This window comes from Aedes albopictus, chromosome 1 (genome assembly GCF_035046485.1).
Source record: "Aedes albopictus strain Foshan chromosome 1, AalbF5, whole genome shotgun sequence".
Classification (NCBI taxonomy): Eukaryota; Metazoa; Arthropoda; class Insecta; order Diptera; family Culicidae; genus Aedes; species Aedes albopictus.
Window position 1 is genome coordinate 23,538,892 of NC_085136.1, and position 27,634 is coordinate 23,566,525.

Consider the following 27,634-nt stretch of genomic DNA (forward strand, 5'->3'; position numbering starts at 1 on the left):
GCAGGGATCACTCATAGAGAGATTCTCAGAGGTTCCTGCCAAAAGGACCACCAGAGGTTCCTGCAGAAGTTTCTTCAGGGTTTCAAACAGCAATTCCTGCAGAGATGAGTTCAGAATTTTTGTGACCTTATTATCAAGTTTGATAGCTTCCGAAGGAAAACTAAACGAAAACTATAGCAAAACCGATATTTTATAGCCCTTCATTTGCAATGGAGTAATGCAACAAGGATACAGGTAATGTCTCAAAATCACTGGTGGTAGTGACGGACCCGAACAAAAATAAAAAAGGTATATGTACCTCATTTAGTTCACCACTGGACTGCGAACTGCGACTTCATAAGTGCGAAAACGTAAATAAAAGTGCGCGATTGCATCAAACCAGGTTGATGTTTTCGGCGCACTATTTCTTCAATCTATGGTGAACAAGTGCTGTGAAGACACCGAGTTGATTTGATGCAATCGCGCACTTTTATTAGCGTTTTCGCACTCGTGAAAACTAGTGCGATAGTCCAGTGGTGAACTAAATGCGCTATATTCATTCTAACATAATAGTTTATGTCATCAATGGTCATGAAAAAGCTCAGACTACAAATTCTAGATCGTAATAACAACTTCTTTGCTTTGCCAATGTTGACATTATGATCTTATTTTAGTCACGCCGATTCACGCCGCCGCCGCCGCCGCCGATAGCTGCCACCGGCGTGACGCCGATGACGCCGCCGCCGCCGGTCAAAAATGGCCCCCACGCCGCCGCCGAACAAAATATAGTCGGCGCACAGGTCTATCTACTCTACTCTACTCTACTCTACTCTACTCTACTCTACTCTACTCTACTCTACTCTACTCTACTCTACTCTACTCTACTCTACTCTACTCTACTCTACTCTACTCTACTCTACTCTACTCTACTCTACTCTACTCTACTCTACTCTACTCTACTCTACTCTACTCTACTCTACTCTACTCTACTCTACTCTACTCTACTCTACTCTACTCTACTCTACTCTACTCTACTCTACTCTACTCTACTCTACTCTACTCTACTCTACTCTACTCTACTCTACTCTACTCTACTCTACTCTACTCTACTCTACTCTACTCTACTCTACTCTACTCTACTCTACTCTACTCTACTCTACTCTACTCTACTCTACTCTACTCTACTCTACTCTACTCTACTCTACTCTACTCTACTCTACTCTACTCTACTCTACTCTACTCTACTCTACTCTACTCTACTCTACTCTACTCTACTCTACTCTACTCTACTCTACTCTACTCTAGACCTGTGCGCCGCCGCGCCACGCCGCCGCCGCCGACACTGTTTGTCCCACGCCGACGCCGACCAAGGTATCGGCGGCGCGCCGTACGCCGCTGTCACGCCGCCGGTTTTCATTTTTCGCGCCGGTGATCAGTGCACAAACAAAATTAAGTTTACATATAGTCGAGGTAAAAAAAATCTCACGATCACTATCATAAATGATTGACTACAATAATTGATTTCTCAACTCTTGGATCTTTTGTTTTCATTTTTGATAAGATTGTATTAGTTATTCCTCATTCACATCTCTCCAGAAAAAATCTTCAGGGACGCTTCCAGGAGTTTTATCATCCATTTTTTCAGTAGATCTCTCAGAAAGATCTCAACAGGGAAAAGGTCAGGAGTTCCTTCAGAAATTCTTTCGGGAGAGTTCAGGAATGCCTCCTAGAGATACATCAGAGATTCATCCAAAAAAATCCTTCAGGGATTCTTATAGGAGGTCCTTCAGAGATTAATCTGAGAGTTTCTTTATGGATTAAGTTCCTCCAAAAATTCATACAGGAGTTTCTTCAGGAACTAGTCTAGGAGTAACCTCAGAGATTTCTCCAGGGTATCTTTCAAAAATTCCTCTAGAATTCAGGGTATTTCTCTTGACGTTCTGTAGGTATTGCTCAAGAAGATCCTTCAGAGATCACTCCGGGAGTTTCATCAAGGGTTGCAGGAATTCCTTCTAGTATCCCTTCTAGAATATGTTCAAGAATCCCTCCTGAAATTCTTTCGGGGATTCCTCTTGGAATTACTTCGGGATCCCTAATAATTTTTTTTTCAGAGATTCTTTCAGGAGTTCTTTCAAGGGTTGCTCCAGAAATTTCTTTGGTGATCTCTTCAGGAGTTCGCTAAGGGATTTTCCCAATAGCTCCACTAAGATTCAGGGATGCCTCCGGGTGTTCATTAGGAGTTCCTTCAGAAGTTCCCTAAGCTATTTTAACAGGAGGTTTTTTCAGGAATCCTTTCAGAAGCCCTTTTAAAGAATCTTCCGGAGGATTCATAAATGCCCCGAGCAGAGGAAAAAAGCTCAATAATAGCATATTTTGATATGGAGAACAAAAAGTGATATTTGTTTGTTTGAGATAAGAGGTAAAAGTACTGAAAATAATATTTCAATTTTACTCCTGGAACATCATCATCATAGCACATTTAGCTCTTGGTAAGATCTACCCAATAGCAGTGAGCTATTTGATTGATATTCAAATATCATATTTTGCTATTGGTTAGATGGTTCAAGAACAAATTTTTGCTATTATTTTAGGAACTTTTACCTCTTATCTCAAACAAACCAATATCACATTTTGATCGTCAGTACTTGAACTCTGCCCGGGGCTGCCTGGAGATCCGTCAAGAATCCCATGAGAAGTTTTTTTTTTTCAGGAGTTCCTGCAGGAGGTCTATAGATATTCCTACAGGAGTTCTTACACAGAAATTAGTCCAGGAGTTCCATCAGAGATTTCTCCAGGAGTTGCAGGGATTCTTGCAGATGTTTCTTCAGAGATTTTTCCTGAATTTCTTCAGGGATTCCTACATAAAGTTCCTTCAGAAACCTGTACAGAAGTTCCTTCAGATAATCTTATTAGAAGCTCCAAGGATACCTCCAGGAGAATTTAGGGATTCCCCCCAGAAGTTTATTCAAGGATTTTTATAGAGTAAAAGCTCTCGACTTTGTTTACCCCCAAAAGTCTGCTCTAATCTTCGCCACTTTATACATTAAATATGAAGTTTGTATGGAAGGGGCGAAGACTAGAGCAGAGGCGAAGTCTAGTACTTTTACCCAATAAGAGTTCCTTCCAAGATTCCTTCAGGATATCCTTAGGTGAGGATTCCTCGAGAAGTTCCTTTAGGGATTCTTCCAGAAGTTAATCCAGAGATAGCTCCTGGGGTTCTCTCAGATTGTAGATGGAGATCGAGATGTTTCCAGGAAAACTCACGGATGCCTTCAGGAGTTATATCAGAAATTTCTCCAGAAGCTCATTCAGGAATTCCTTCAGGGAATCTTGAAGGAGTTCCTTCAATATTTTTTTAGGATTATAATCAGCCATATCTCCAGGATATACTTGAGGGATCTTTCTTATTGTTATTGTTTATTTTAACTTAAAATTTTGAAAGAAGAATTCATCAAGGATTTCCTTCTGGAATTCTTCCATGATTTTTTTTAGAGAATACCTCCTGCAAATCCTTCCCCCTATCCGGAAATATCCGCTGAAAATTCTTCGAGGATTCCGCCTGAAAATCCTTTGGATTTTCCTACCGGAATATATTTTTTTAAATTTTTATTGCTGTTTATTTTAACTTATGCTAATTCTACACTACCTACCGGAATACCTTCGTGCATTTCCCTGCAATCCCTGCAGGGATATCTCTTGTAATTTCTTCAGGGATTCCTCCTAGACTTTCTTCAGGGGTTCCCTTGGACTTCCTTCGAAGATTCCTCCTGGAATTTCTTCGGGAATTCCTCCTGGAATTTCTTCGTAGATTCCTTCTAAAATTCCTTCGTGAATTTTTCCTGGAATTTCTTTGGTCAGAGGTTCCCAAACTTTTTGCTATCGCGGCGCCCTTTGAAATTTCCAAAAATGTCGTGGCGCACCAAAGATTTTAAAAAGGTTTTTTTTTTTTAAATTACAAACAGCTTTCGCTTTAAAATGTCGAAGGCAAAATCGAGAAACACTTCTTATATCATGTTTTCTCAAAATTCAGAGAAAATTTGTAAAACTATTTTTTTTAAATAATTTTCTCAAAGATAATTTCAATATGTTTATAAAATTTCAAATATCATGTTGATTTCATCATAGAAGCTTTATAAAAGAGCAAAAAACTCAGATGTACAAACTGCAGCTTTTTAAAAATTCAGCCAAACATTCTAAAGCTGAATTTTATTTCAATTGGAATTCTTTAATGTTTGCAATAATTAAAGAATTCCAATTGAAATAAAATGACTTCACAGAACTTGACCAATTGATTTTTTTTTTACGAAAATTGCAAAGCAACACTTTTAAACACTTTTATTTGTTTTGGAAAATTTCGGCACATGAAGAGATTGTAAAGAACCTGTCAGGTGGGCTTTGATTGAACATTTTATTTTCATAAATTTCGACTTAAATTTCGGCTGGAGTGGCCATATATAACCCCAGTGATGAAACCGAGCATGGCAAACTTATTCAAAGTTCAGTGAGGTTGCGGCAGTACTGATGCAACAGTCCGGTTCAAAAAGGTTGAAGCTAGCTCTTCACAATGTCACAACGGCAAACCTGCATGCCGCTAGCTGTCCCGAAGACCTTGTAATTATTCTTAAAAGAACGCAAATAAGGTTCTAGAAATAAAAACTATGGTCTAGTTATAGTTAAATCAAATGCTAAGCTGAAGCTTATAAGGTCCAAAAACAATTTTAATAACTTAAAATTGAAACATTTTAAAATTTGGTGGCAAATGACATGTTTAAAAAGGATACCACAAATCCTATGGAACAATTGAAGACTCAGGGAAAGATTTAAAAAAATATGAAGCGACACTAGTTTTTTTAAACAAAACAAAATTAAAGGTGTTCCGCAATACAAATAAAGAGTTTGTTTTTGTTTGTTTCGTCACAACTCAAAAACCTGCGGCGCACCTGGGAAAGGTTCGCGGCGCACCAGGGCGCCGCGGCGCACAGTTTGGGAAGCACTGTCTTTGGTGATTTCTCTTGGAAACCCTTCGGAGATTACTACTGGAATTACTTCGAGGATTTATTATATAATTCCTCCAGGCATTTCTCTTGGGCTTTATTTAAGGATTCCTCCTGGACTTCCTTTCGGAGATTCCTCCTGCAATTTTTCGGGGATTCCTTCTGGATTTTTTTCGGAAATTCCGCCTAGAATTAATTCTGAAATTTCGCATGGAATTCCTGCGGGTATTCCTCCTGGACATCCTTCATGGATTCCTCCTAAAATTCTTTCGGGGATTTCTTCTAATATTCTCACATGGATTTCTCCTGAAATCTCTTCGGGGTTTCCACCTGGAATTTCTTTGATGATTTCTCTTAGAATTCCTTAGGAAATTCCTCCTGAATTTGCTTCGGGGGTTCCTCATGGACTTTCCATGGGGATTTCTCTCGAAAATCCTTCGTATTTACCGCTTGGAAATCCTTCGGAGACTCCTCCTAGAATTCCTTCCTAAGTTCCACGTGGGATTCCTGCAGGGATTTCTTCTGTATTTTTTTTGGGGGATTTATCCAGGAATTCCTTCAGGAATTCTCCCATTTATTTCGTCGGGTATTCCTTCTGGAGTTCCTCAGGGATTCCTCCTGGATTTCTTTTGGGGATTCCTCCTGGAATTAATTCGAAGATTCCTCCTAGAATTCCTCCAAGGAATCCATCTAGAGTTCATTTGGAGAATTCTTTCGGGGATCCCTCCTGGACTTCCTTCGATGATTCCTCCTGAAATTTCTTCGGTGATTTCTCCTGCCATTCCATATGGGATTCCTCCTGAAATTTCAACGGAAATTCCTCTTCGAATTTATTCGGATATTTCTTCCGCAATTTATTCGGGGATCCCTCATGGAATTCCTCCGCGGATTTCCCCTAGAATTTCTCAAGAAATTTCATCAGGAATTCTTTCGGGGATTCCTCTTGGAATTCCTTCTGTGATACCTACTAGAATTTCCTCAGAAATTTCTCCTGGAAATCAGTCAGAGATTTCTTCTGGATATTTTTCGTTGATATCTCCTAGAAACCCTTCGGAGATTCTTTCTCGAACTCGCCTGGAAATTCCCTCTGGGTGTTTTTGGGGATTCCTGCTTTTTTTTTTTTTTGAGATTCGTGCTGGAATTCTTTCGGGGTTTCCTCTTGAAATTCCTGCGGGAACTCCTCTTGGAATTATTTCAGGGGTTCCTCATGGAACTCCTACGAGGATTCCTCCTGGATTTTTCGATGGTTCTTACTAGAAATACTTTGAAGATTTCTACTTGAATTTCTTTAAAAATTCTTTCTGGAATTCCGTTGGGGATTCCTCTTGGACTTCCTATAGGGTTTCATCTTGAAAAACCTTTGATGTTCTGCTTGGAATTCCTTCGGAGATTCCTCCCGGAATCTCTTCGGTAGTGCCCCCTGGGATTCCTGCAGGGATTTCTGTTGTCGTTTCTTCGGGGATTCTTTCTAGACTTTCTTCGAGGATTCCTACTCCTATTCCTACGGGGATTTCTCCTGATGTTTCGCCGAGGATTCCTTCTGGACTTTCTTCGGGATTCCCTCTTGGTGGTTTATCTTCAAATTTCTTCGGAGATTCCTGCTGGAATTCCTTTAGGAGTCCTCCTAGAATTCCTGCGGGGCGATTCTTCCTAGATTTCTTTCGAGAATCTCTCTTGGAGTTTTATCGAGGATTCATCTTGGAATTCCTTCGGAGATTCCTCCCAGAGTTCCTTCGGGGATTCCTTCTAGAATTCCTTCGGGTGTTTCTGCTGATATTTCGTCGAGGATTCCTTTAGGATTTTTTTCGGGATTTCTCTTGGAAGTTCTTTGGGGATTCCTCTTCGAATTTCTTCGAAGATTAGTCCTGGCATTCCTTGTTTGATTCATGCTGGAATTCCATAAGGGATTCCTTCTGAAATTCTTTCGAGGATCCACGAGGAAATTCCTCCTAGTATTCTCTCAGGGATTTCTCCTGGAATTCCTTCGGAGATTTCTCCTAGATATTTTTCGTTGATTCCTCCTAGAAATCCTTAGTGGATTCCTTCTCGAATTTCTTTTGGAATTCCCGCTAGAATTCCTTCGGAGATTCCTCCTGGAATTCCTGGTGTAATTCCCTTGGGATTCCTGCTTATATTCATTTGGTGAATCCTCCTGCAATTTCTTTCGAATAAATGTCATGGATTTCCTTCTGAAATTCCTCGAAAACTCCAATCAGCAATTTCTTCAGAAGATTCTGCAGGGATCACTCATAGAGAGATTCTCAGAGGTTCCTGCCAAAAGGACCACCAGAGGTTCCTGCAGAAGTTTCTTCAGGGTTTCAAACAGCAATTCCTGCAGAGATGAGTTCAGAATTTTTGTGACCTTATTATCAAGTTTGATAGCTTCCGAAGGAAAACTAAACGAAAACTATAGCAAAACCGATATTTTATAGCCCTTCATTTGCAATGGAGTAATGCAACAAGGATACAGGTAATGTCTCAAAATCACTGGTGGTAGTGACGGACCCGAACAAAAATAAAAAAGGTATATGTACCTCATTTAGTTCACCACTGGACTGCGAACTGCGACTTCATAAGTGCGAAAACGTAAATAAAAGTGCGCGATTGCATCAAACCAGGTTGATGTTTTCGGCGCACTATTTCTTCAATCTATGGTGAACAAGTGCTGTGAAGACACCGAGTTGATTTGATGCAATCGCGCACTTTTATTAGCGTTTTCGCACTCGTGAAAACTAGTGCGATAGTCCAGTGGTGAACTAAATGCGCTATATTCATTCTAACATAATAGTTTATGTCATCAATGGTCATGAAAAAGCTCAGACTACAAATTCTAGATCGTAATAACAACTTCTTTGCTTTGCCAATGTTGACATTATGATCTTATTTTAGTCACGCCGATTCACGCCGCCGCCGCCGCCGCCGATAGCTGCCACCGGCGTGACGCCGATGACGCCGCCGCCGCCGGTCAAAAATGGCCCCCACGCCGCCGCCGAACAAAATATAGTCGGCGCACAGGTCTATCTACTCTACTCTACTCTACTCTACTCTACTCTACTCTACTCTACTTTACTCTACTCTACTCTACTCTACTCTACTCTACTCTACTCTACTCTACTCTACTCTACTCTACTCTACTCTACTCTACTCTACTCTACTCTACTCTACTCTACTCTACTCTACTCTACTCTACTCTACTCTACTCTACTCTACTCTACTCTACTCTACTCTACTCTACTCTACTCTACTCTACTCTACTCTACTCTACTCTACTCTACTCTACTCTACTCTACTCTACTCTACTCTACTCTACTCTACTCTACTCTACTCTACTCTACTCTACTCTACTCTACTCTACTCTACTCTACTCTACTCTACTCTACTCTACTCTACTCTACTCTACTCTACTCTACTCTACTCTACTCTACTCTACTCTACTCTACTCTACTCTACTCTACTCTACTCTACTCTACTCTACTCTACTCTACTCTACTCTACTCTACTCTACTCTACTCTACTCTACTCTACTCTACTCTACTCTACTCTACTCTACTCTACTCTACTCTACTCTACTCTACTCTACTCTACTCTACTCTACTCTACTCTACTCTACTCTACTCTACTCTACTCTACTCTACTCTACTCTACTCTACTCTACTCTACTCTACTCTACTCTACTCTACTCTACTCTACTCTACTCTACTCTACTCTACTCTACTCTACTCTACTCTACTCTACTCTACTCTACTCTACTCTACTCTACTCTACTCTACTCTACTCTACTCTACTCTACTCTACTCTACTCTACTCTACTCTACTCTACTCTACTCTACTCTACTCTACTCTACTCTACTCTACTCTACTCTACTCTACTCTACTCTACTCTACTCTACTCTACTCTACTCTACTCTACTCTACTCTACTCTACTCTACTCTACTCTACTCTACTCTACTCTACTCTACTCTACTCTACTCTACTCTACTCTACTCTACTCTACTCTACTCTACTCTACTCTACTCTACTCTACTCTACTCTACTCTACTCTACTCTACTCTACTCTACTCTACTCTACTCTACTCTACTCTACTCTACTCTACTCTACTCTACTCTACTCTACTCTACTCTACTCTACTCTACTCTACTCTACTCTACTCTACTCTACTCTACTCTACTCTACTCTACTCTACTCTACTCTACTCTACTCTACTCTACTCTACTCTACTCTACTCTACTCTACTCTACTCTACTCTACTCTACTCTACTCTACTCTACTCTACTCTACTCTACTCTACTCTACTCTACTCTACTCTACTCTACTCTACTCTACTCTACTCTACTCTACTCTACTCTACTCTACTCTACTCTACTCTACTCTACTCTACTCTACTCTACTCTACTCTACTCTACTCTACTCTACTCTACTCTACTCTACTCTACTCTACTCTACTGAATCACTTCCAATTGGTTATTCTAAAACGAGCTGAGCCCTTAGGCTACTAGGAAATTCGCCATTCAGCAACCCATCTCGTGCTGAGCCCTTCGGCTCCCGTTGATAATTCAGTAGTTCCTTAACATGTGTTGCGATTGTGATTAGTCGTAAACGTTTCTTTATTTTATATTGTGTGTTATACCGTCGCTTGTATGTTTCTGTTCGCTAATTATGCATTTGTAGCTCTCTGGTCAATTCGGGCAAAGTTAAATTCAAGCTATGTAAGCAAATGACCATTAGCGTGGGTCATCAGAACCGTTTTCTCAGATCAAAGCTTTTTTGGTTCCGTTTCGGGTCCTGAGTATAGGGTGTCCCAGAAAGTATGGGCACAACTTTGCAGCTCTACCATTTGGGAATGGATGCACAAACAAACTTTATTTTCACACATATCCTACCTCAATGTATTAACATCAAATGACAATCATTAGAATTTGCATTTTACACATCGTTTGAATGCGGCAGAACATTCCCTAAAAGACCTTTCAAAGCTTCTGCACAAATTGCTATATTTTTCAATGGCGTCGTTCAACAAATTGTTTTCTACGCATGAAATTAAGCTCAATAAAAATTCAAAAAAATATATCCGTATATTTCTACAAGCGTATCTATTATACAGCCCTTAGTTTGAATTGAAAACATATACTTTTGAACCTGAAAAATTAATTTAAACACCAAAATCGATATTTTTGAAAACCCGATTTTCGAATAGATGAAAACAAGCTTCTGAATTAATATCACAGCATGCAGAAAGCTACAATTAAATTTCCCTATAAGTTATATAAATGCTCCAGCTTTATAAAGTGTAGATTGAATTATTTTAATTCTCGTTCAAACATCCTTTAAAACTCGAATGTCTGTGGGCATGTCTTATCTTGAAATGGAAAAGGCGATTTTTTCAGTTTTCTCAAAATTTTGAAGTACTCATACGCACAGGCAGAACATATTTTTATAAAAAATTTTTATCAACCATCTAAGGAATCATGTTTTCGAATATATCATGCCAAAAATAATCGAAAAAATTGTTTCGAATTAGAATTTTAGGCAAAACCGTAAAAAAGTAGTTTGTGCAGAAGTTTTCGAAGTTGTTTTTTTCATTTTAAATATGCTGCATACAAAAACCCTTTTTAATGTATAAACTCTTTACAGGAATCAATGAAAATACTTTGAATAAAAATACAAAAATATAAAAATTGTTGTTTGTTAAGAAAATGTATTGTATTTCGTTATACAAAGTTGTGCCCATACTTTCTGGGACACCCTATATCTGTGCAAAATTTGAGCACGATCGGTTGCGTCTACACTTTGCGCATTGCAATTGAAATTTGTATGGGATTTTGTATGGGAAAACATACTTTTTTGCATTTTTGTCATAAGTTGAAAAAGTTTGTCTGAAACTTTTTAAACGATACTGTAAAATGGTAGCCTAGGATATTCTGAAAAACTTTGTTGAAGACCGCAAAGCGATCCGATACTTGTGAAAAAAGTTATAAGCAACGAACCGCATGCATGTGTTTATGTTTTAACATGTAAAGGAATAACAATAGCAACAAAATCATGCTGTTTCGCCAAGCAATGCCAACGCTATAGCTTTTTTCGTAAGCATCAGATCACTTCGCGGTCTTCAACAAAGTTTTTCAGGACACCCTTGGCTATGTTTTCACTTTATCGGTTACATGGTTCAAGAAAAATTCGAGCTTGTTATGACAGAAATGCAATAATAGTTATTTATGTAACGAGTTGCAAAAAGTTGATTTTTTCAGCACGAGTCGTACATTTATCCAACGAGGCTTGCCGAGTTGGATAAATACGAAGAGTGCTGAAAAAATCGAGTTTTGCAACGAGTTCCATACAAAATTTTTTGCAACTCGGCACTAAAATATTTTCATTTATACCTGCCGTTTGGGTAAGGTAACGGCCTACTTTTCCGTACGATACCAAACAATTGCATTATGGTTCATAATGCAACTCATTTCGATTGCATTATAAATCATAATGCAATTGTTTGATTGACAACCTCAGTTTGACCTCAGTTTCCACGGCTAGAGCTTGAAAAATTGTGACGGTTATAGCACGGCATGCTTGATCCAAATTTTGTGTCTAGCACGACAGAGCACGTGGCCGTTCCCATTCAACCACCGCGAAGCACGATGATATTGATGGAAACGATCATAATCTAATGATTTTTTTCTCTCATTGCAAAAAATTTTGTATGCATCTCGTTGCAAAACTCGATTTTTACAGCACTCTTCGTATTTATCCAACTCGGCAAGACTCGTTGGATAAATGTACAACTCGTGCTGTAAAAATCATCATTTTGCAACTCGTTACATAAATAACTATTATGCAATGATTTTTTCATAATGCAACTCATTTGAGTTGCATAATGTTCATAATGCAACTCAAATGAGTTGCATTATGAATATTATACAACTACTTTTCATTATGCAACTCATTTCAGTTGCATAATAAACCAGTTCTGAAAAAATGCTCATTATTATTTCGAAATGAGTTAAATAAAATATAAATTATGATACAGAATTGCATAAAGTATGTTTTCCTATGTAGAACCCCATACAAACTTCAAACGTAGACATAACCGATCCTGCCCAAATTTTGCACACTTATTTGGGTCTTGAAATGAGATCAAAAAAGCTTTGATCTGATGGGATACCATTGAATTTTTCATTTTTCCATATAAACGATGACCTACTCTAATGACCATGCGAACAAAACGCAACCAGCCAGAAAAAAAATACAATCAGTTAATCTTGTACTGATGGACCAAGAACACGTGTTGGGTGCTCGTTATCCATTAGGATAACAGGGCACAATGTCCTTTGTTGTATGTTGTAAGTTTTTGATGCGTTATTTGTGCATTTGTAGGGTTCTATTTTATTTTCGTAGCCATGTCAAACGTGGACAAAATAGCGCATTTGTAGGGGTTTATTCTTAGTTATTCTTTGCCTGTCGTCTTACGTGGAGCACGATGTATTTGTAGTGTTCTACCTAATTTTATTTTATTACACATGCTGAATTCTTTGGATCCCGTTAGTAGTTGGTTATCACTTCAAAGTTCGTCATTCAGCAACTCTCAGTTGGTTAATACCATTCGGCTACAGCCTAAACTCAGTTACTGCAATCACCTGCGCAGATGCGGTGATCAATTTCCCTCCTCATCGATGGATACTCCCTTATTCTAAACCACTTCCATGGGAAAATTTTCCATTGAAGGAGGTCATCTCGAACGCGTGCCTTTGACACTCCGTCATTTTACATACTTCTTGGACAGTGCCTGGTGGTAAATGTATCCTACAACGATAAAGAGTCCCGTTACTTCCCGAACAGGTGCCGTGGTTTGTCTTGCGATTTCGGTTGAAGAGTAGCAACCGGATTGCAGGTGCCCCAACGACCAAGCTTCGATACTTCTTCGCGATGTACTCGGTCCTCGGCGGTGGAACAAGCCTATCTCGATCGCGTCCATATGCCCTCTGGTCTTTACACCACTTTCTCTGCAGCACGGACACTATCCCCGTTATTGCTCTATCGACAGCGTTCCTTGTGTACTCTTCGCAGCACATCTCTGTGACAACATTGTCGACTGTCACGCCACACATATTCCTCCGCATCTTCGCAATCTATTGCCTACCGAGCTCCTCGTAACACCCAGCTCCTTCGCGCTACTGAGCTGCTTCCGTTTCGAAGCTTCACACGGCACCAAACTTCTTCCGATACCAATTACCTTCTGTCACTCAGTTCCTACATCCATCGATCAGCCAGCACCACAATACCTCGATCACTTCAGTTTTTAGCGCAGGTCCCTCAAGATACTAAATCCGCAACAAATGTTGGTTCTCTTACCGCCTCTTGGTACACCAGTAACTATTGACACCCAGGCGCATCGTCTTTGGATACCTCATCATCTCTTGGATTGTACCGCATCTTGGTTTCCTCATCCAGGACGACCCTGGGCCCATAACCTGTTCAAAAACAATAAATAATACAGGGAGGCTCCTGTCCACTCCGCGGAAACTGACTGATATCATTACCAGCTCAGTGCCTCCCTTTCTTCAATCCAGGTACAAACATCATAACATCATAAGTTCACCACCAACAGTTTCATACCTACATAGCTCCATTCAGATGCGTGATGTACCTTCAGAAGAATCTACTTCAACAAGTCCACTTTCCATTCGCCGCATTATCTCACTCTTGCTACCACGCTCCTCTGTCGGTAGCATTTGAAATCCTCTGCTATTGTAATACAAATGAACATCATCCCAGCGAAAGCAAACTTCCCATGAGCTTGTTCAGTACTTAAGTGCTGATTCGTCTGACCATGAGTTGGAACACACTGCTCCCATAGTTTCGCCTTGATTTCAGCAACGCCGCCCAGTTCGGCATGTAGCAACACTTGACTTTACGACCGCTCACGTTTAGCATGATTCCTGCTATCGTATTGACTGCCTTCGTCGCCTCTTTGCAGATGCAGTCAACGTACACGATGAAGTTCAAAGTTCAAAGTTCGTTTCGTCTGACTCCATCCGGAAGCTTCCATGTTAGTACACCGTTGTATGTACATCGCGTTCCACCGTAGCGCGATGAGCCAAGTATGGTAGCCTGTGGTGGCACATCTGCCGTTGTTCTAAACGACCTCTGCCCTGCTTTGGCCTTTGACAGGTACTCAGAAACCCGCGTGCTATGTTTCTCAACTGGGGCTGTGAAACGCGTTTCCAACGTCTATCGTTACCATGGCACAGAACCGATTTCCTCTAGGCTTCTGATTGTACACCTTGTCAGCCTTCTCAATGACCATCCGAATAACATCCACCGTTGATTTTTCCTTTGTGTAAGCCAAACTGTATCGTGGACAGCTCCCTCTTTCTTTCGGCACATTTGGTCAGATAGATCCAGATATTTTAAAAGCGTATCCAAGAGACAGATCGGCCTAAACAATGCTGGGTCTCGCGGCTGTTTCCTTGGTTTTGTCGTTAGCACCAGTAGCCCATATATTCAAAAACATACCTTTCTCCAGGCATTTGCATGGTACTGACCGGAACATATCTAGTTACGCCAGTATCGCTGCCTTTAATCAGTTCGTGTACTCTGAATTCGTCCTCTAGCTCTGAGGCAAGTAGCACGGAGAGTACTGCGCATCGCATTCCACCAGTACGCTGCCCATGATCGCATAACTGTCCCATATGTATAGGAAATCTTGCTAATATGGGACTGATATGCGATCATAGGCAGTACGCTGGACGTCTACTGTTCCTTGCTTTCACCTTCTTTGGAATTGCTGAATCTCATGCCGTGGCTAACGCTTCCATCAACTGCCCTGCGACAAGGTTTGCCGCATCGCTGGCTGTTTCGCCAAAGTTCCTCGATAAAAGTCTCCTTGTCGAAGTCCTTCGTCTACCACTTCCGCTCAAAAGTCCTCGTTCTCTGTATCATCACTTACCATGGAAGCTCTATGACCTATACTATAGAGGATCGCCTGGTGACCGTTGAGGGAATTCTTTTCACTCACCCTTCAGCTTATGTCTTCCACCAACGATGGACTACAGAACCATTTCAACCACCGTTAAATTTGGCGATCACCTGCGATCACGCATCATTCGTATGAGTTAACAACCACTTCTTGAATAGGGAATCTGCCTATGACTTGTATTCCTGCCATTCCTGCTACATCCGCCACCCAACTCTGCAATCGTTGGAAGTCTGGTTGTTATCCTCCTGTCGTGTGGTCGCTTCCATCCCCGATTTGCATCATGAAGTTTCGTGCAACGTGCGTATTTTCGCCACCATGTACCGGAAACACCTCTCCACTTGATTTGTGACTGGGGGAACCAGCCGTAGCAACACATCGAACATCTCACTTTGATCTTTCCTGTTTTCGCTAGCTTGTTAGTCGCATAAACTAGCTGTCGTATTGCCCCTGTCTGGGTGCTTCCATGCGATTTCCTAAACCGGATTGTGAACGTTACTTGCAGGCTGCACTGTTCGGTTGATGCATTCCTTAACTCTTCCTTAGGACGTGATTTCGTCCAGATCCTCGATCTCAACTATTGCTCAACTTTCTCAGTTCCCGATCCTTCCTCCCATTCTCGAGGTGTGCAGCGTATCGCCCATTTTCTCTCCCTCTGAGGTCGATGTCTTCTTCCATTTCTTCATCGTTCACTTTTTCTTCTCCGCTTGTTGACTTTCCACATTGCGCCATCCGTCCTCTCTGTGTGCCCATGTCTCTGAGCGAGTAGTCCTCTTCGGAATCCCCGGATGTTCAGATGTAGCTCTTCTGTCAGAGGCTTTTCGGCTGTTTCCGCTCTCAATTTGAGCGTCTTCTGCACGCGTTCCACAACTGAAGCGGGATCATCAGAGCTAAATGTCTTTGGTTTTCTTGAGGTTCGCTCCGTATCGTGCTATATAGTACTGTTTCTCGCAGCGGTATCCAGCGGTGTAACTGGTGATCATCTCACTTCTTCAGAACGCGTCTGCGTTCTCTCCAACTACGACTGAATTGCTTGAAGGCGAGAGGCCTAGTAAAATAGAGCATTGGGGGTCCCCCGGTTTCGTGATCCCTTGATTGTCTATAGATAAACAGGGAGGCAGAGGCAAGGGTTGAACATCCAGATCAGCGTAAGTCGGAAATGTTGCATCCGAGCCTAGTACTTAATAACTTGATAGACAGATGATGAATGTATCCATAGGGCTGTCAAGGTTTTACCAGGACCAGGGAGCAGAATATGCTTCGGAAGAGGTGCTTCCGTCAAAGAGTGTCATTGTCTTTTACTATAGCCTTTACTCTGCCATTTACCCCTCCCATTTATTCTAAGCTCTACTCTACTCTCTGCTCTACCATGTACCCTAAAACTCCATCCTGCCCTCTGACCACCCTGTTTTCTACCCTATCATCTACTCTAGAATCTATGTTAACCCATCGTCATACCTTCTACCATTCCTTCAGAAGCGGTGAGGTCAAAGAACGAACTGCTCACTGAAAGCATTAAACGTATCTTCGTCTTTTATTCTATGATCTATCCTAATATGTACACTTTCATTTCTCCTAATCCTATACTCTACCCTATAGCATCATACACTCAAGGGTAGAGCTCTCGGTTCTATAATATACCCTAACACACTATCCTGCCCTCTATCCCACTCTATCTTCTATCCTACCATCTACCCTACTCTCTATCCCAACCCTCTATTCTGCTCTACTTTACCATCTATAGTCCACTCTTCCTTATGTAATACCCTTGGCCCTACTCGGGTAATCATCTCCATACCCCTCTTCACATGTGAGGTCTTGTGTCACTCTGCATGCAAGCCAAATGGACATATATAAATATCTGATCACTTACAGCAATGACAATTCAGTCTCCAATATGACCTTCCAACACTCTCAATCTCACCTCCAGCAATCGAAATACATCCGGAATGCCTTCCTGCTCAACTCACCTCTCCTGGTGGACACTTTCCTGCTGCTAAGCGGCTTCCTCTTTGCCCGCTTGCTGCTCATCGAGCTGGAAAAACGTCGCGGCAAGATCAACTTCGGTCTTCTCTATCTCTTCCGCTACATCCGGCTGACTCCCGCCTACGGTGCCATTATCGCCCTGTACGCCACGTGGCTTCCTCGGCTGGGCAGCGGTCCCCTGTGGAACCAACGGATGCTTCTGGAGCAGGCACGGTGCCGCGAGAGCTGGTGGCGCAACGCCCTGTACATCAACAACTACCTGGGGACGGACAGCATCTGTATGTTCCAGTCGTGGTATCTGGCGGCGGATTCGCAGCTATTCGTGCTGGCACCACTGCTGCTGTATCCGCTGTGGCGGTACGGAAGGCGGACTGGGGCGGTTTTGTTGGGAACGGTCGCTGCCGTGTCCGTGGCGATTCCTTTCCTGGTGACGTACTACGGCAAACTGGATCCTTCGCTGTTGATCTTCGCAGAGTGAGTTCGGGGTTCTGGGGGATTGAATTCTTAGGAATGTAATATTCTGGACATTTCAGTGAGGTGACCGACCTGCAGTCCAACTCGTACTTCGCCAACGTCTACGTGAAGACTCACATGCGAGCGACGGCATACATTTTCGGACTGGTCGCCGGATACCTGGTGCACATCATGCAGCAGAAGAAGTATGATTCGTCGACTTGCGGAACCCTTCGACATCTCTTTGATCTCACGTTTGTCACTCTTCCGCAGCATAACGATCGGTAAGTGGAAGCTGTTCTTCTTCTGGACGGCATCTACCGTGATCGGGACGGTATCGATGTTGAGCATCACCACGTTCTACAACTCGACCGGAACGGACAACTACCTGTTCAACGCTTCGTACGCGGCACTGCATCGACTCGGTTGGAGCCTGTCCAACGGATGGCTAGTGCTGGCCTGCGTTACGGGACATGCTGGACCGCTTAAGAAGTTCCTTTCCTCACGGCTGTTGGTGCCCATCAGTCGGTTGACGTACTGCGCTTATCTTACGAATGGACTGGTGGAGTTGTACTTCAGTGCGTCACAGCGAGTTCCGCTGTACGGAGGTGTCATCAACATGGTAAGTAGAATTTCCAGCTTCCAAGAATTTCGAAGCTGCTTAAAAAGCATACGCAAAACTAGTGAGGCACTTTGAAGCTGCTTATGAAGTTCACACAGTGCTTTTGGGAACTTCACGCTGAACGTCAATTCTTCAACTTCCTAACCAGCTTGCAAGTTCCGTGGAAGCTTCATATTAACCTTGAATCCCTATTCTCCAACAGACGGCAGTCACCCTATCGCACGTAATCCTCACATTCCTGACGGCCCTATGCCTATGTTTGGTGTTTGAATCGCCCATCCATGGGATCGAGAAGATATTCTTGCGGCAGTCACGACCCGCTAGCGGAAGGGCCACCAACAGTAGTGGCGGACAGCAGCGTACAGCGACTGATGACAAAGGCGGTGCGATTGTGGCCAACAATAACAGTAGCGGAACGGCGTCCACCCAGAGCACCTCGGATGACTCCAGTGCGTAGATTTGTGAATGATATGTAGGTAGATAGGTAGGTAGGAAGTAGCGCTTAAGTAAACTCTGGCTTCTGAGATAGCTGATGTGAAAGTGATGATTGTACAACTTGAGCAATTGAGGTTAAGTAGACTTAATGATGGTGATATGCTAAATATAAGAGTTCGACTTTGTCCAGTGTATTAGAATTCGTCAGGGTGTTTAAGCTCAATAGATATTGAAAGAATTTCCCGTTGGCCTGCTGGAACTCCCTGTGACACTCTGAAACGTCCCTAAGGCTTCTGAAGCGCCGATGAAACCCTCCGAAGCCCCTTGGGGTCCCCTGTAACGCCCCTGAGACCTCGTAGTTCAACCAACCCCCAAGACCCCTAAAACGTCTCTGAGACCTCATGATCCCCATGGAAGCTCTTCGAGGCCTTCAAAAATGCATCGGAGACCCCCTGAAGCGCCCTAGAGACCTCATGGAATCCTTCCGAAAACTCTTAAGATTTTGGACCTCCTGATACCTCCTGGGACTCTTTGAAACGCCTTTGTATACCCTACCCAAGACCCCCTGAAACTCTTCTGAGACCCCGTAAAACTCCTCCGAGACCCCCATGAATAACCCTGGAAGCCCCTGAGGCCTCTAAATACTCCTCGGAGACCCCCAGAGACCCACTGGAATCCTCCAGAGACCTCTTGAGTTTTACCACCCTGAAACCTCCTGATACCCTCTAAGACTTTATGGCATAAATTTCCCAAATGGAGGAGACCGTGCCTCTGGAGCCGACCTACTGATACCTTCTAAGACTCTTTGAAACGCCACTGAAACCCCCTGCAATCAACCCGGAATGCCCGTAAATGCCCCCAAGACTTCGTAGTACTCTCCTAAAATCCCACTGGACTCCTAAAAAGCGTCTGAGACTGCCTAAAACGCCGTTAAGACCCCCAGGAATTCCATGAAAGTCCCCTGAGGCCTCTGAAACGCCCTAGAGATGCACAGGCATACCCCAGAAACCCCTTGAGGCCCTCCAAAACCCTACTACGACCCTCTGGAACGATCCTGAGAGCCACCGGAACCCTCATGGAACCCCCTCCTGGACCCCCTGAAATGCCTTCGAGACCCCTTAAATCGGCCTTGAGTCCCCCAGGAACATCCTGAAAACCCTCTTAGAGCCCCGGAAACATCCCTGAGAACCCCTGAAGCGCGCTATAGAACTCTTGGACTCCCTCAGATGCCCCTTGGGACTTAAGCCACCCTGGAACCCCCTGAGACTTCCTGACACGCTCATGAGACCTCCTAGTACCCTTGAAATACCCCTGTGACTTCCTAAAACCCTGAGATCTCTGGAAGGCCCCTGGAACCCTCGTGCCCCTGAGATCTTGTAGTGCTCCCCATGAAACCTCCCAGGGATCACCTGAAATATCATGAAACTCCCTTTAATACGCTCTGAGACCCCGAGAACCCTATGGAAGCCCCCTGCGACCCCTTAAACGACCCTGAAACCCCCTGAAGCGCGCTAGAGAACTCATGGACTCCCCCAGATGCCCCTTGAGATTTTAGCCACCCTGGAACCCCCTGAGACTTCCTGACACGCTCATGAGACCACGTAGTATCCCTGAAATACTCCTGAGACTTTCTAGAACCCTGAGATCTCTGGAAGACCCCCGGAACCTTCGTGCCCCTGAGACCTCATAGTGCTCCTCATGGAACCCCCCAGGAACCACCTGAAATGCCCTGAAACTCCCTTTAAGCCCCCGGCGACCCCCTTAACGACCCTGAAACCCCCTGAAGCGCCCTAGACACACCCTGGCCTCCCCCAGAGATTCCTTGAGATTTCAAACCTGCTGAACCCCTGATATTCCACTGACTTCACGAAGTGTCTCCATGAAACCCCTGGGACCCTCTGAAATGTCCCTGTGGCCGCCTGAAACGATGAGGCCCCCTGGAACCCCATGAAAGCCCATTGAGGCCCTCTGAACGCCTTAGAGACCCCCTGGAATATCCCACAGACCCCTTGAAATTTGAAACCCTCTGGGATTACCTGAGACCTTTGACACACCCTTGAGGTGTCTTGGTATTGCCTGAGACCCCTGAAACGCTTCTAACATTCCCTAAAACCCTCCTGAGACCCTCTGGAACGCTCCTGAGAACCTCTGGAAGCACCCGGAACCTCCCCTCTTCGAGAATGCTCCTGATACCCCGTAGATACCCTCTTGGGCCCTCTAAACGCCTCTGATACCCCCGGAACAACCTGAAAACCCCCGAAGGCCCCCTGACAAGCCCTTGAGACCCCCTGAAGCGCCCTAAATAGCTCATGGGATTTTAAACACCGTGGAAACCACTGAGACTTCCTGACACGTCTTCGAGTCCTCCTAGTACACGTTGAAACGCAACTTAGACTCCCTAACAGTTGAGACTTTAACACCCTGAGACCCCCTCTGGAACGCCTCAGGAAACCTCCATGAAACTCCCAGGGATCGCCTGAAACGCCTCTGAGACACCCGGGAACCCCATGAAAGCCCCATGAGGTCCCCTGAACAGGCTCTGAGACCCATTGAAGCGCACCAGAGGCTCGATCCCCTGAAATCCCCTAAACCCGGAGCATAGGTCGAGCATGTAGGAGGTATGCGGTAGGGATACTATTCCCGACAACACAGTTGAACGGATGTGTACGGAAGTGGGACGCCGTATCGGCCACGGTATCCACAATCGTGCTTCATCTCCAGAGGAAATGGCGGGCCTACCAACAGTTGGCAGTCGAGTTGGCCTCCAAAAGGACAGCTATACGTGGTAGCTGACGTTTAACAAGGAGAGTCCGTAAGAACGCCCCCCCCCCCCCCGCTTCACGAAGTCATCCCTAACGGGCGTACCGCGGTGGCAAGGTAAGGTAGGGGCAGAATGAGGTTTTTCTACGGTGTTTCCAACCAAAAGATTTCCTCATTCTACACGCTTCTGAGACTCCCTAAAACCCTACTGAGACCCTCTGGAACACCTCTGAGACTCCTGAAACCCCAACAGAAACCTCTGCAGCACCCTTGAGATCACGTAGCCCATTGGGGCCTCCATAAACGTTCTAGATACCCCCTGAAATCTCCCAGAGACCTCTTGAGATTTAAAACCCTCTGGAAACCACTGAGACCGCTGAAACGCCCTTGAAACCCCCTATGACTCTTGAAACGCCCCTGAGATTTCTTAAAAACCTCCTGATACCCTCTGGAACGCACCTGAGACCTCCACGAAGCTCCCCGGAAATGTCCCTGAGACCTCATAGTCGTATGGCAAACGTGTGAAAAAAACGAGACAAAACACATTGGAGGGAGTGCATTTTTGCTGCCGTCAGAGCCAATGGCGTAATATTGTTACTTCAGTTTTATCTGGAATTTGATGTTATATGTCATCTTCAACAATACCGAGCAAAACTAGGCGCCATGCTGTCTTGTTAAAAAAGCGTATGCAATGTAAACAAATGACACCCAACAGTATCAATTAACAAATTTACCCGCCTACATGACTTGTACAAACTGAGATTCTGACAACCTTTACCCATAAGTTCTTAGAGCTAATAGGTAGTCAACTCATTTGTACAACGACTTTCACGATGAATCTGACCTGCGCAGTAGGCGCTGATTATGCTTTCAGCTCAAATAATCGCCGCGAATGGCCTACTGATGCGCATTGTGGCGAACGCAGTGGACGTGGAGTGTGGATCCATAACTTTGTTTCCCCAATGCAAACAATTTTAGAGAATTCACACACGACTTGCAAAATTAGTCAATATGAATGCATTAGAACGATTGGGCATCAACTGCGCGTCGTCGGCGGTTGTCGCGTTTGGACGCGTCTCCACGTTTTGTTTTGCCGGTTTTGCCAAGTCAGTCAGTTGGTGGGCCTGCGTGGACGATTTGAAGATTCTTGGCACGCTTGGATACCACCGGTGTTTGTCGTGGAATGATTCAACGACGATGGAGGCCCGGCTCTCGATTGTTTGTTTTGTTTAGAATTTCCGCTTTTGGTGCTAAGCTAAAATTTTATATTTTGATAATGAGAGAAATATAAGCTGCATGTAGCGCATGTTTGATATGGTCTTCTTCTTCTTCTTTTATGACTCTACATGCGCACTGGGACTTGGCCTGTCTCGCTTCAACTTAGTGTTCTTTGAGCACTTCCACAGTTATTAATTGAAGGGCTTTCTTTGCCTGCCATTGCATTAATTAGTATATTGTGAGGCAAGTGCAAAGATACTCTATGCCCAGGGAGTCGAGAAAACCTTCCCGACCGGAACCTATACGTACATACTATGTATAAAAAGTGCTGTCATCGGTAATAGCGACCCAGGTAACAATTTGATGTTGATTAAGCGCTTCTCTAACTTATGCTAATCAGCCTTAATTTGAACAAAAGCTGTGCAAAAGAACTGTAAACATTTGTTCAGCTCTTATACACCCAATTTTGGTGATTTTATCCAGCCATAAGTTGATTTGAGCTCTCCATGAAGCTAGATTAAGGTTGAAGAAGCGCTTATATCCGAGCGAAGAACGCTTTTCAGCCTTTATCCAGCAATTATTCAGCAAATGGGAATGATTTATGATTTTATTTATAGAACAGACAAGGATCAGGCGAAGCTTTAGAGTCACTTAATCATCTTTAGTTCAGCAATTAATCATCACTTATGCAGCACTACCAAAAAAATCAAAATTAGTCCCGAAAATTTAAGCCAGAATTGCCAGGACTCTTGGTCTAGATGTAGAATAGTAGTTCATAGTTGCAGAAATTGAAATATATAAATGATGATTATAATTGAGAATCGAACTTCGGTGCATTGATTCATAGTCACTTACCTTAGCATCTGCTCCACCTGAAATGGTACGGGCTTAGTGATTTGTGAAAGAACAAGCTACATACCGTCGTGTCTGAATAAAGGTTGAACAATTATGAACAAAGGCTGTGTTGAGGTTGAATAAGCGATGGAAGTGCTTTGTTACGAATGGATTAGCTGTCAAAACATCATTGATTTGTTTACAGTTCAGTGCTCGGTTCGGTTATCATAAAACACCGCTGCAGTCAGAGAAAATGAACAGATATACAGGTAAATATTCATAATTAATATTCCACGGTGTGGATAACAAGAGTCTGCTATCTATTTTTAGAGAACGCTGCTTGTTTCGCCGTTGTCGGAACGATAGACCGCGAAAAAACCCTCATCTCTATCGTGCCTCAACGTTGGGTCAACGGAAGTGTCTTGATGTGGCCACCCAGACAACCAGCAAACGTATAAGTTGTTGCATAAGATGATAAAGTGGAAGCCATATGCGTGCATGCCTCCATTTAGGCGCATAAGGCTATCTGACGTTTGATCACCCTTCTCTTTTTGGCTCCCGAAAAGGATTGGTTTGTTTTCATACGGAAACGTTTCCGTATGAAAATATTAACCAAAAAATTGCTATCTTCTGCTGCTGCTTGGGAGAGAAGGGTGATAATCGTTAGATTGCCTTATGTAAAATGCACGCATATCGCCACTACTTTAACATCTTATTCATCATCTTATACGATCACTGGTTGATTGGGCAGACAAAAATGCCGCAGCGCTCATCAAAGACCGGTCGTCAGCCCCATCCTCAAAATGGTACAAAATTCCCTGCACACTGAAACGAAAGTCCTTCAAGACGTTCGTAGGCGGTTCGCTGAGGCGGCGGAAATGTCTGTCACACTGATTCGGACTCCACGCAACCACTCCCTGTAAAAATGTTCCGAACCAAAGGAGCTGCGAAACAAATCTTGGAAACCAACTTCAATGAAATGATGATAAACTTACGATCATTTCCAAATAAAATACAATACAGCAATAATTACTTTCAACAGAGCCACCGAGTCATGATCATGCTCAATCACCCTCAGAAGAGACGCACAGCGTGCAGACCCTGCAATTCGAGCAAACCCAACTTTCTTTATTTTCAGAAAATATGGTCTTCAACACTTTTTCACATTTCTCACGTCTTTTTTTTTAATTGCGGTAAAAAGTACCATTCCTTTTGAAAGTTATTTTAGATTTACATTCCATTTTTGTAAATTATTATGATCCACACAACTTTCCCACTGATAGTTTGTTATTAAAGGCTGAATAAAAGAGTCCTGGCGCATAACTTTAAATATTGTAGAAAGGCTGGATAAATGGATATAGAGAAGTTGGATAATCTTCTATCGAGTATCATATTCAGCATACGATGATAAGCTGAACAAAAGATATTTTGTAAACTCAACAAGCTACTTTTCAACTAGATTTTCAGCTTACGGCTTATTCAGCTATTGGCACCATTAACCAACCATTGTTCAGCTTTGACTCTCACTGTTCAGCTACCATTGTTACTTGGGGAGGAGGATCCGAAACCACTGCGATGCCAACAGCGTGATGACCGAGGAACTAAAAGGGTGTCGCAAAAACACGCAAGGCTGCAAAGATCAGGTCATCATAGATGCAGTTATTGTGGGTCAAGTCACCGAAAAGCAGAGGAACCTGAGCATGGCGGTCCAGAACTCTCATCATTAGGAGAGGGATATTCCAAGGCGGTGCCATTAGCTATGGTTCTGCCTTGCGATGAACCCCCTCAGCAGAGCACTCAACCAATGCAACTATGGCTACCAATTGAAAAGTGGGGGAAGGAGTACAAGAATAACCCACACCTTCTTTATGGACGACCTGAAGCTGTTTGCGGAGTCACTGCAGAGGCTGCATCAACTGCTGCAGCTTGTGACGGCGTTCAGCAAAGACATCCGGATGGAGTTTTTTTTTTTCTTCTAAACCATAGGGGGATAATCTGCTCAACAGACACCCTAACAGAAGGTTAGGGTAGTGTAGGTCTGACAGGCCGTCTTCTACAACAAAAGTAAAATCCAGGACTACTCTCTCCTCGTACCCACTAAACCATTCCTATGGTCGCCAAACCCTACGTCTCTCCGGAACCACCAAGAAGGTATTGCTTCAGAGAGGGGCTAGTGCACATCGTACCCACAAGGTTAGCTGCGTAGCCTGCAGCAACGAACATCGATGACTCGCTTTGGAGAGTCCATCACGGTAGCATGCTGGCGCTTAGCCAGTTTCCCGAGTGGTCCTCGCCACTCCCTTTGTCCTCGGAAGGCGGGCAGAGTCAACCCCGCCCGCGCCCTACTGCTGAGCGGACATCAAGAACTGATGCCCACATGCAACCCGATCTGACCTGCCCGCAAAGGAAGGGTATTACTACCCTTCAGGCCCTATCAGATGCATCCGTAGGTTGCAGACAGCAGGGTCTCACCTACCCCGACCCTTGCCGGGGACCCCTTTCCAACCGCGGGCTCAGGTCCAACCCAGTAGACTGACGCCACGACAGCGCCGCTACCGGGACTTCCTCTCCGCGGCCACTTAATCGCTGTAAGGGTCGATCTCGACCGCAGGGCACCGGTATGACCTACGAAGCCGACTTCGAACCCCTGGACCACCTCTTGTACTGCATCTGGACTAGCCATTCTCCGAGTCCACGCGCCACCTCCTCTGTAGCTCCCAGAAGATGTGGGTAATAGCCGTTGAAACGGCGTTCCAGCCAAACTCATCCCTACACATCCTCTGGACCAAGTTGTCCGGAGTTGTGTCCTCTCCGCATGTGGCAAGCATGCGGTCACGCATTGTGCGAAAACGCGGGCACACGAACAAAACGTGTTCCGCCGTTTCCTCTAAACCATTGCACACTGGGCATTCGGGAGAATCCGCATGCCCGAAACGGTGTAGATACTGTCGGAAGCAACCATGACCTGTAAGGACCTGTGTCAGGTGGAATGTAACTTCCCCATGGCGCCTATTAATCCAACTATCTACCCTCGGTATCAACCTATGGGTCCACCTTCCTTTGGTGGAACTGTCCCACGCGCGCTGCCATTTGACCATAGAGGCCATCCTGGCAGTCCTGCGTATGCCTCTTGTGCCGCGCATTTCGAAGCACTCCATGTCCTCACTGATAAGAATGCTGATAGGCACCATACCAGTAATGACGCAGAGAGCGTCGTGTGACACGGTACGGTACGCACTCGCAACCCTCAGGCATATAAGCCTGTAAGTACTATCCAGTTTCCGTCGGTAGCATTTAGTACTTAGCGCGGTGCCCCACGCCGGGCCGCCATACCTAAGTATGGACGTAGCAACACTAGCCAGAAGCTTGCGCTTACTGGCGTACACCGCAGAGCTATTGGACATCATCCGGGACACTGCCGCAATAGCTGTGGAGGCTCTTTTACAGGCATAATCGACGTGGCTACCGAAGGTAAGCTTATCGTCGATCATCACGCCCAAGTGTTTGACGGAGCACTTTGACAGGATAGTACACTCTCCTACACTGATCTCCGTCTGCTGCTCCGACTTCAGGTTGTTAACAACCGTCACCTCTGTCTTGTGGTGAGACAGCTCCAGTTTCCTGGACCGCATCCACGCCTCCACAACCTTGATCGAGTGGTTGGTAGTCAACTTTACCTCCTCGATCGTTTCACCGTAGACTTCGAGCGTAATGTCGTCGGCAAATCCGACAATCACCACTCCCACTGGATACTCTAACCTCAACACCTCGTCGTACATGACATTCCATAACACCGGACCCAGGATGGAACCTTGCGGGACTCCTGAGGTTATGTGAACGCACTTCCGACCCACCTCCGTGTCGTAGACTAGTACACGATTCTGAAAGTAACATCCGAGAATCTTGTACAGGTACTCCGGTATCCCCAGACGCAAGAGCGCATCGGCAATAGTAGACCAGCTGGCGCTATTAAACGCATTCCTTACATCCAGAGTCACTACCGCGCAAAAGCGAATTCCCCTCCTCTTAGGCTCGAGTGCTTTCTCAGCGGTTTTTGTAACCGACAAGATAGCGTCTACGGTGGACCTCCCCTTCCGGAAGCCGTACTGGTTACTCGAAAGACCATTTTCGCCCTCGGTGAACCGCAACATTCTATTGAGGATGATCTTTTCGAGCACCTTCCCCGCCGTGTCAATCAAGCATATTGGTCTATATGCCGACGGGTCTCCGGGTGGTTTCCCCGCCTTTGGCAATAGTACCAGGCTCTGCCTCTTCCAAGCTTCTGGGAAAACTCCCTCGTCCAGGCATTTCTGCATAGCAGACCTGAACATCTCGGGAGCCTCTGCAATAGCTACTTTTAAGGCCAGGTTCGGAACTCCGTCCG

At 44.3% G+C, this 27,634-nt stretch overlaps 1 protein-coding gene across 1 annotated transcript in view; it reads left to right on the plus strand.

The window, feature by feature from the left end:
- LOC109424754 (nose resistant to fluoxetine protein 6) overlaps positions 1 to 18,640 on the plus strand; it is a 58,925-nt gene extending 40,285 nt beyond the window's left edge. Inside the window, exons 3-6 of the mRNA XM_029855000.2 lie at positions 16,873 to 17,402; positions 17,462 to 17,587; positions 17,655 to 18,003; positions 18,206 to 18,640. Coding sequence (XP_029710860.1) covers positions 16,873 to 17,402; positions 17,462 to 17,587; positions 17,655 to 18,003; positions 18,206 to 18,460 — 1,260 coding nt within the window. The 3' untranslated portion in view covers positions 18,461 to 18,640. The remainder of the gene's footprint in view (positions 1 to 16,872; positions 17,403 to 17,461; positions 17,588 to 17,654; positions 18,004 to 18,205) is intronic.
- The last annotated feature ends 8,994 nt before the right edge of the window (positions 18,641 to 27,634 follow it).